This window comes from Squalius cephalus, assembly GCF_949319135.1.
Source record: "Squalius cephalus genome assembly, chromosome: 20".
In the NCBI taxonomy this organism is placed as follows: domain Eukaryota; kingdom Metazoa; phylum Chordata; class Actinopteri; order Cypriniformes; family Leuciscidae; genus Squalius; species Squalius cephalus.
Genome location: NC_137141.1, coordinates 34,131,030 through 34,142,358, shown reverse-complemented (window position 1 = coordinate 34,142,358; position 11,329 = coordinate 34,131,030). Strand labels below are relative to the sequence as shown.

Genomic DNA, 11,329 nt, shown 5'->3' with positions numbered 1-11,329 from the left:
CTAGCCCTTACGGTTCAAAAGTTATTAGCATAAACGTGAGTGCAACTTTGGACAGTTGGTGGCGCTAGAGGGATTGAGTTAGAGAGTCCAAAATTGGTGTGGTTTATGTTCGGACTGTCTTCTATCTGTGTGCCAAATTTCACAACTTTTTACCAAAAAAATTAAATAAAAACCAATTTCAGTTATGACAACTTGGAGCTGTAATGTGGTGTTACCATAGACTAAAAAAATATGGATGTAGTGTTTGTGACGTCACCCGCAGTGTTTCTGATGAGCATTTTTGAAGCCCAAAGTGGGCGGAGCCGGCCATCGCCATCTTGACATCAGTGCGTCACTCCTGGATAAACGAAAATGGGCAAAAAGGGTGGGATTAGCTGAGGTAACGTGATGCTAACAGACAGCAGCGGCTAGTAGTGACATCAGCGGCAATCCACCTGTCACTCAAGTGGCCACGCCCTTAATTATAATTAAGGCTTAATATAATTTAAACGGATGAGTTATTCAAAAATTCACCCCCCTAACAGTCATCATGAAGGGCAAAATTAGCTCTATAGACCAAAAACACTTTTGGCACCAGGCTGTAAACACATGTTTTTCTGCTGTAAAGTTGGGCATATTAACATGCGGGTCTATGGGATTGACTCTCTTCTGCAGCCGGTCTCTAGTGGCCAGTCGATGAACTGCAGTTTAAGACACTTCCGTGTTGGTTTTAAGACCGAAAGGTTGCCGCTTGGGTGTTACGGGTGAAGTTTACACTACATTACTGGTCATGCCCTGGAAATAGAGACTCGTTGACGTCACCGTTCGGATGTGTTTACTGCTGTTTACACAGTCCATCTGAAGGCGTGGGTCCCCCGTCTCTGTGCTTGCGTGTGTTGAGGGCTCATTGGCGGCTCCTGGGTTCCTGGCAGCTTCACAGCTGTGCTGTTCTTCTACATATATGGGGCAGCTGCAGGCTCAGCTGTCTCTCTCCGCGAGTCACATGACAGCGGCGCTGGAAATAGACAACGGTCAGTAATTCTAGCAGCTCCACGGCTTCACCTTTCCACTGACCGCACGGACTGAGTCATTCTCTCCCTGTGACCCGCGGTCGGGGGTTCGGTAACACTCGGTGGGAGCACACGCAAACACGCCAGCACCATCAGCTCGCAGTTCTTTATTTAAAGAGGACCTATTATGCCCTTTGATTTTGTTTTTGGCTCTACTAGAGCAGGTTTTCATGCAAAACACATTATTTTCTCCATTGTTGCGGCTCCTCTCTTCCCAGTCTGTCAGTAACGCTCTGTTTAGTTCCTGTCTCTATGAAGCCCCTCCTCCTGAAAAGCACACTGTGCTCTGATTGGTCGGCTGGAGCAGTGTGTTGTGATTGGTCGAGCGCTTCGAGTGTGTTTGGGAAATGTCCCGCCCCTTACCATAACCGCCAGTTTAACACACTACTAACTAACTCAACCAGGCCCCGCCCCTTTATTCTGCGAATGAATTATTTAAATGAGGAATATTGTGACGTGTTCGTTCCCGGAAGAAACTTAAGACAGTCCTCAAACAGCTTATAAATCATACTAAGTGATGTTTTTTGAAAATGTAAAAATGACTCCCGGGCAACGATTAATCGCGATTAACTGCATCCAGAATTAGAGTTTGTGTTTACATAATATATGTGTGTGTACTTTGTGTATATAAATACACACACATGTCATGCATGTATATATTTAAGAAATATTTGCATGTATAGAATAGAATAGAATAGAATAGAATAGAATAGAATAGAATAGAATAGAATAGTAGAATGAGGCATTTATATAGCGCTTTCATATGTACTACTGTACACCCAAAGCGCTTTACAATCATATCAGGGGTCTCTCCTCAACCACCACCAGTGGATATATGTATACATAATTTATATTATATATAAATATAAATGTTTTATATATAAATTTTTACATGCATGTGTGTGTATTTATATATAGAAAATAATTATACACCGTACACACACATATATTATGTAAAAACAAACTTTTATTTTGGATGAGATTAATCGCGATTAATCGTTTGACAGCCCTAATATATATACACAAAATGATTATGCACAGTACACACACATACATATATTATGTAAATAGTATAGTAAAAATGCAGAAAGTGATGGGTAGGGGATAGAATATACAGTTTGTACACCTATAAACCGTGTGTGTGTGTGTGTGTGTGCAGGTGCTGGAGGACAATGACTACGGGCGTGCGGTGGACTGGTGGGGTTTGGGAGTGGTGATGTACGAGATGATGTGTGGTCGCCTGCCCTTCTATAACCAGGATCACGAGCGCTTGTTCGAGCTCATCCTGATGGAGGACATCCGCTTCCCTCGCACACTCGCACCCGAGGGCAAATCACTGCTGTCCGGCCTGCTCAAGAAAGACCCCAAGCAACGGTCCGTGCCAGCACCTTTACAACTCTTCATTCTGCATCCCACCATGCAAACGTTGAAACATAATCATCTCTGCGTAAACTTAAAAAAAAAAAAGGGTTACACTTTATTTTAAGGTGTCATTGTTACAGTGTAATTATATATTTAAGTACTGAGTAATATTAAGCAACTACATGTACTTACTATAGGGTTAGGGTAGGATTAGGGTTAGTTGCATGTAATTATGCATAATTTACTGTTATTTCTATGGTAAGTACTTGTAACATATACTGTAAAATAAAGTGTTACCAAAACAAGTCATCACGTTTTGCCATACTACTATTCATTCCGCATCCCACCATGCAAAGTATGATATTTATCATGCCAGGTGTTTCTGGTGTAGGATGTAGATGTGTAATGTGGAGTGTGTGTGTGTGTGTTCTGGGTGTTTGTAGGTTAGGTGGCGGCCCGGATGATGCTAAAGAAATCATGCAGCACAAATTCTTCACTGGAATTGAGTGGCAAGATGTTTACGAGAAGAAGGTAAGAACTCTTTTTGTACACTTATCATCACATCACATATAAGGAGAACCACACCAAACATGCACACGATCATATTTCAGAGAGATGATGCTGACATTCAGTAGATCAGGGCTTGTTTTAGATCTTTTTGATGCCCACAAATATGATCATCCTATATATATATATATATGATTCGACACATATCACGATACTGAACTCACCATACCATATTAATGCGATACTCCAAGACATGATAAAAGGTTTAAAGAAATGTTCTGTTGATTGAAATGCTAAATTTGATATTACACTGTGTGTGTAAATGAATATTCTTGGACTTGGTGCTGAAACCCAAAGCACAGGACAATAGAGACACCAGAATAACACTATTCATGATTATGAAGCTGAAATACTGAATTATTTTAGATGAATATGTTTGAACTCTTTCACTGACTAGATATAATTAAAATAATATAGGCCACTTTTTACTGGTAACATCAGACATCTGGCATTATCATTCCCCCATTGCATTATTATACATTATATTCAACATTATATATAGTAGTTTAATGTAATGTTACATGACATTAACATTTTTATTTTGGATGAACTATCTACGAGACTATTGTTGCATTTTTGTATTGCGATATATCGTTACACCCCTAATATATATATATATATATATATATATATATATATATATATATATATATGTGTGTGTGTGTGTGTCATCCATCCACCACTTCAAAAATTCACGTTTAATACAATGTGTCGCTTGCCATTTCTTTGCAGTTATTTGTGAAATTTACTAGCAATTTCTGAGTGTAGATTGTTCCCAAGTAAATCCCACCGCAGATTTGTCAGTGCAGTGAAGTTGGTTGTAAACTGTAAATGTTTGATCATGATCGTCTAACGGTCTCTCTGTTCCTCAGCTGGTTCCTCCGTTCAAACCCCAGGTCACCTCAGAAACAGACACCAGATACTTCGATGAGGAGTTCACCGGACAGACCATCACCATCACACCACCGGGACAAGGTACCGGCACACACACCGGCAGGACACTGATATGTGACCCTGGACCACAAAACCAGTCACATGGGTCACAAGGGTCAATTTTTTTAAATTGAGATTTATGCATCATATAACGCTGAATAAATAATCTTTCCATTGATGTATGGTTTGTTAGGATAGGACAATATTTGGTCGAGACACAACTATTGTAAATCTGGAATCTGAGGGAGCAAAAAAATCTAAACATTGAGAAAATCTCCTTTAAAGTTGTTCATTTATGTTCTCGATTGTGCTGCATTCACTCACAGAAATACATGTTTTATATATTTACGGTAGAAAATTTACTAAATATCTTCATGGAACATGATCTTTACTGAATATCCTCATGATTTTTGGCATAAAAGAAAAATCAGTCATTTTGACCCCTATAATGTATTGTTGGATATTGCCACAGATAAACCCGTGCGACTCGAGACTGGTGTCGTGATCCAGGGTCACATGGGGAAAGAGTTTTGTGGTCAGAATTATTGGCATCCTTGATAAATATGATCAAAGAAGGCTGTGCAAATAAATCTGCATTGTTTATCCTTTTGATCTTTCATTAAAAAAAATCACAAAAATCGAACCTTTGACAATCGGAAATGACATTATGAAATGAATGCTTTTCTCCATTGCACGTTGGCCACAATTATTGGCACCCCTAGAAATCATTATGAGTAAAATATCTCTGAAGTATATTCCCATTAATATTTACATTTTTAAGCACACCAGGGTGACTGAACATGAAATTATCCAGCCGTGACTTCCTGTTTAACAGGAGTTTAAATATGAGGACACACAAAATCATCCTTCACAATGAGTAAAAACACAGAATAAAGATCTGTGTGATCAAGATCAAGTGTGCCAATAATCAGAATTAGCAGATGTAAGCCGCTTCACGTGCCCGTCGTCTCATAATTAGGATCCGAAATACATAAATATTAAGTCTGCTTTACAGAAGTGACAGCGGGAAACTGTATTTGTGCAAATCAGTTGTGATTTGAAGCTCGTGGCATATAAACACACACATGATCAGCGTTCATGGAAACACCGTGTTCTTATTCATCAGTCGTGATGATTTCATTCCGATTAAAACATGTAAACGTAACAAGTAGGAGTGTAACAATCCCGTCATGACACGATTCAGTACATATCACGATACTGAACTCATAATACCGTATTATTGCGAGACATATTATAAAAGGTTAACACAAAATATTCTGTTGATTAAAATGCTAAATTTGATATTACACTGTGTGTGTAAATGAATATTCTTGGACTTGGTGCTGAAACCCAAAGCACAGGACAATAGAGACACCAGAATAACAATATTCATGATTCTGAAGCTGAAATACTGAATTATTTTAGACGAATATGCTTGAACTCTTTCACTGACTAGATATATTTATAATAATATCGGCCACTTTTTACTGGTAACATCAGACATCTGGCATTATCATTCCCCCATTGCATTATTATACATTATATTCAACATTATATATAATAGTTTCATGTAGTACTGACACTAAAAAATGTTCTCCTCACACAGAAATTTTATTTTGGGTGAACTATATATAATACATATTGTCACTATCCACGATACATATTGTTGCATTTTTGTATTGCGATATATTGCGACACGATACATTGTTACACCCCTAATGTTAACACTATGTTCATATTCATCAGCCGTAATAATTTCATTCCGATTGAAACAAAATGTGTCCATGTAAACGAAACATGTAAACGAAGTGTTTATTTGTAAATGAGTTTATTTGAGGTGTATTTTGTCTGTCTTGCACACATATTATTTATTACTTATTATCTGAACATCTTCGTAAGCTGTCTGTGAATGAATGATTCCACAGGACGACACATTCGATTTCATTTCATTCAGGTAATACATTTTACAACCAAACAGATTATTACGCCACGATAGCACTACTATAAAGTACGACATTACCTGTTTTTTGGACATATACATTAATTTATACATTAAATAAGCTACCATTGTCCACAGTTTATGAAATGAACACCCGCCATCCCGCGGTAATGTGTGTGCAGTAATGTGAATGCAAAACTCTGCAGAGTCACTTTATTTCGACATTGTCTAATAATCCAAATGTAGTTGTATAAGTTACTATTATACAAACCAAAGGACAGGCAATGCTTTTCGGGCTATACAGATGGCAGAAATAATGCTTGTCTCCTCTGTTTTTGTTGCAAAGATAGCCTAATTATGATGATAATAGTCATTTAAATTAAAAATAGCTAAATAATAAATAATATCATGTTTTATATATATATATATATATATATATATATATATATATATATACACACTCCCCTAAAGGATTATTAGGAACACCTGTTCAATTTCTCATTAATGCAATTATCTAATCAACCAATCACATGGCAGTTGCTTCAATGCATTTAGGGGTGTGGTCCTGGTCAAGACAATCTCCTGAACTCCAAACTGAATGTCAGAATGGGAAAGAAAGGTGATTTAAGCAATTTTGAGCGTGGCATGGTTGTTGGTGCCAGACGGGCCGGTCTGAGTATTTCACAATCTGCTCAGTTACTGGGATTTTCACACACAACCATTTCTAGGGTTTACAAAGAATGGTGTGAAAAGGGAAAAACATCCAGTATGCGGCAGTCCTGTGGGCGAAAATGCCTTGTTGATGCTAGAGGTCAGAGGAGAATGGGCCGACTGATTCAAGCTGATAGAAGAGCAACTTTGACTGAAATAACCACTCGTTACAACCGAGGTATGCAGCAAAGCATTTGTGAAGCCACAACACGCACAACCTTGAGGCGGATGGGCTACAACAGCAGAAGACCCCACCGGGTACCACTCATCTCCACTACAAATAGGAAAAAGAGGCTACAATTTGCACAAGCTCACCAAAATTGGACAGTTGAAGACTGGAAAAATGTTGCCTGGTCTGATGAGTCTCGATTTCTGTTGAGACATTCAGATGGTAGAGTCAGAATTTGGCGTAAACAGAATGAGAACATGGATCCATCATGCCTTGTTACCACTGTGCAGGCTGGTGGTGGTGGTGTAATGGTGTGGGGGATGTTTTCTTGGCACACTTTAGGCCCCTTAGTGCCAATTGGGCATCGTTTAAATGCCACGGCCTACCTGAGCATTGTTTCTGACCATGTCCATCCCTTTATGACCACCATGTACCCATCCTCTGATGGCTACTTCCAGCAGGATAATGCACCATGTCACAAAGCTCGAATCATTTCAAATTGGTTTCTTGAACATGACAATGAGTTCACTGAACTAAAATGGCCCCCACAGTCACCAGATCTCAACCCAATAGAGCATCTTTGGGATGTGGTTGAACGGGAGCTTCGTGCCCTGGATGTGCATCCCACAAATCTCCATCAACTGCAAGATGCGATCCTATCAATATGGGCCAACATTTCTAAAGAATGCTTTCAGCACCTTGTTGAATCAATGCCACGTAGAATTAAGGCAGTTCTGAAGGCGAAAGGGGGTCAAACACAGTATTAGTATGGTGTTCCTAATAATCCTTTAGGTGAGTGTATATATAGGCCTATATATGATTGGAAGTAACTAGCTACTTGAGTAGTTTTTTCATTGGATACTTTTTACTCTTACTCAAGTAACTATTAAAATTATTACTTTTACTTTTACTTTGAGTAAATATAAGTACTTGTACTTTAACTTGAGTACAGTTTTTGGATACTCTATCCACCTCTGATCAGGACACACAAATATTCCCCCATTGCATTATTATACATTATATTCAACATTTTATATATAGTAGTTTAATGTAGTACTGACACCCAAAAAATGTTTTCCTCACACAGAAATTTTATTTTGGTTGAACGATACACAATACATATTGTCAATATCCACGATACATATTGTTGCATTTTTGTATTGCGATATATTGTTTCACTCCTAATGTTAACACTATGTTCGTATTCATCAGCCGTAATAATTTCATTCCGATTGAAACAAAGTGTGTCCATGTAAACGAAACAAGTTTACTAGAGGTGTGTTTGGTCTGTCTCACACACAGATGACTGTATGGATCTGTTCGACAGCGAGAGGCGGCCACACTTCCCACAGTTCTCCTATTCCGCCAGTGGAACGGCATGAACACTTTAGGTAGACGTTTCACACGAGGTTCACAGAAACTGCTCTGAGATCAGCGTAAAGGAGACGTCTACCGCGCTGGATCTGTGATGTCTGTCCTGAAATCAGCTCTTCTTGCTTCTGTGGCCTTCATCATCTTTCCTGAGGATATGAGAGGGAATCTCCACTCCTACTGCCAAATTAAAGTCCGTTAATATAGCGTTGAAAGAAATGGATTGCACAGCACATCTTTAGTCTCGTATCGAAGTATTAGAACTAAAGTCATGCCAAATATTACTTCATTTCCATTCAAAAACACCAATTATATGAATCGACCAATTGAAACGAATGAAAAAACTTGTATAAACGTCTATAGACTGAACTCTCTCGACCCCCTGACGTACTTTTGATCTAAATTTCACTCGCGTTTATGAACATTTGCATTGAATGTGCAATATAGTACAAATGTAGATCAATTATTTTTTGTATTAATTATTGAAATGAATTACTGAATTTCTACTGAAACTAGAAATTAACTTATTAAAACTCACCACCATCAATACAGCGAAGGAGCGAATCCGGAACATGTTGGAATTATATTTCATATCCTAGAATTTAAAGAGAGAAATAAGCAATCAAATGTTGCTTTAAGAAAAATAAAGCCTAAAAATGACTTCATTACAGTGGTTAGAATTAAATGAGAGTTACAATTGAAATGTATGCGGAATTTTAAAATTAAAGTTTAAATGCGTCACTGAAATGATTCTTAATTTATTATATGATGCAATTTTATACAGTTGAATCATAGCAATATCTGTTTTCTAAGTTACCTTTCCAGTTTTGTCATTGCATTAATTATGTCACTGTTATACTCCATAAAAGCCATTACTGAGTCATAATACATTATTATTGTTATCGAGGATGGGTCCTGGGGCATGTTGTCACAAAAGGTTGAAGAAATTGCAGAAATTGCTTTGAAAAATGAATCCATCCTGACAATTATGATTTAATAATTGATAAATTTATGATTTAAATGTGCCACCATAACAATCCTCATCCTTTCTTCTTCTATGTGAGCCTGACGTGTTGCGAAGGGTTTCAGTGTCTCATGTTAATGAGCTTTTAAACGTCCAATCAGATCATTCGGATTCTCCATCTCATCAATCCTCTTCCTGTTTTATCTCCCGGGTTTTTCCGGTTCTGTTGCGTGTGTTTTTGTCAGTGTGTTGCACAGGTACTTTAGCGACCAATGAACAATTACAATCCGAGGATTCATCGAAGTGGAGGAAACCTCGCAGTTCTTTTAATGACTTTGTGTTTTAGCTTGGATTCGTTCATTACTTATATATTAACATCTAGAAATGACGTATGTGATTTACTGTGTGCTCCACACACACACACACACGCGCGCGCACACACTCACTCACAGACACACAAACACACACACTCACATACACACACACACACACATGCTCGCTCGCATAAACACACACACACACACACACACACACACACACACACACACACACACACACTCACTCACTCACTCACTCACTCACTCACTCACAGACACACAAACACACACTCACTCACTCACTCACTCAGACACACACACACACACACGCGCTTGCTCACTCGCTCACATAAACGTACATACACACACTCACTCAATCACTCACTCCATCATAGACACAAACACACACACACACACACTCTCTCTCTCTCTCTCTCTCTCTCACACACACACACACACACTCTCTCACTCACTCACAGACACACAAACACATACACACACACACACACACACACACACTCACTCACTCACTCACTCACATAAACACTCACTCTCACACACACAAACACTCACTCACTCACTCACTCTCACACACACAAACACTCACTCACTCTCACACACACACCGTGCAAAACGGATTCATTCATTCATTCATTTACATCAAAAGTGTTTTGTACAACTTGTTGAAGGTAATTTAAAGCAACATTTCTACACACTGATGTAAATACAAAATGTTTTGAAGCACTCGCCATTTCACTCAAGCACAGATATGATCTTTGGACATGTGAGAATCTGTTTGCTGGTTAAGTGTGTTTTAAACTGATCATCATTATTATTATTATTATTATTGTGAAATGCTCTGATCATTGTTGGTATGTGTAATAATCTCCACACAGATGTTGGTCGGCATATATAAATGAATGTAAAGGCCTTTCCTCTCTTTTCACCTTATTACCTTATTATATATGCAAAACTATTTTTTTCCTATTGTTTTTAGATCTGATGTTTCATATGAATTATGCTTTTTCGTACTGTCCTCTGATCTTTTTTTTTAAATTGAAAGATATTTGACTTTTTTATGCTTTCCTTTTGTTGTCTTTTTTAATATGTAAACTAAAGAACAGAAGCTTTAGGATACAAATAATATTCGATTTATATACATTGTTCAGCTGTTTTTATGATTTAGACTTTTTTCCATTGAATTGATCAAATAAAGTTTTGACTAAATTTTATTTGTCGATTATTTCACTCCTCTTCTATACATCTGTTCTTCTTAGTATATTGATTGTCAATACATCATCAACCCTTCTTCCAAAACGTTTTTTTGTCTTACACTGGTTCACTATGGTAAGCCTGTTATAAGTGGCAGAGGTGTGTGTGTGTGTGTGTGTGTGTGTGTGAGAGAGAGAGATAGAAGTGTGTGTGTGTGAGTGTTTTTATCACTCAACAGGAGAGGAAGTGTTTTATTGAATGTAACTCGACACCCTTGCCTCATTTATGCGCGGTTCTATGAATATGCAAATGAGCCCCGCCTCCACTCACTCACTCAGAGATCCACTGGTTGACGATCACACGTTGATCTGATTGGTTACAAGGTAGTTTGTGACGTCAGAAACACCAGCGATTTCAAAGCATGTTTTTGAGACTGTCTTTGGGTCACTGCAGTTTTAAGGAGGAAATACTCAGCTATGCTGTCGACTTATGAACTTACACATGATTTGACTTAAAGCGTATTAAAATCACCACATAGGGGGACTTTAAAAATGTTGCACAAGGACCATTAAATAGTCTATACATTTATGAAAGATCACCACTGTTCAAAAAGATCAACACGCTGCACCTTTTCCCTGAGAAATAAGTAGATAAACAAATACAGAAATTGGCTTTGAAAAATAAACCCATCCTGACGAGTATTGACTGCAGTCGGACGTGTGACAACTAGCCCCG

At 38.1% G+C, this 11,329-nt stretch overlaps 1 protein-coding gene across 1 annotated transcript in view; it reads left to right on the top strand.

Annotated features, from left to right (window-relative positions):
- akt1 (v-akt murine thymoma viral oncogene homolog 1) overlaps positions 1-10,609 on the top strand; it is a 66,743-nt gene extending 56,134 nt beyond the window's left edge. Inside the window, exons 11-14 of the mRNA XM_079852561.1 lie at positions 2,209-2,423; positions 2,855-2,942; positions 3,851-3,953; positions 8,033-10,609. Of these exons, the coding sequence (XP_079708687.1) occupies positions 2,209-2,423; positions 2,855-2,942; positions 3,851-3,953; positions 8,033-8,112 (486 nt within the window). The 3' untranslated portion in view covers positions 8,113-10,609. The remainder of the gene's footprint in view (positions 1-2,208; positions 2,424-2,854; positions 2,943-3,850; positions 3,954-8,032) is intronic.
- The last annotated feature ends 720 nt before the right edge of the window (positions 10,610-11,329 follow it).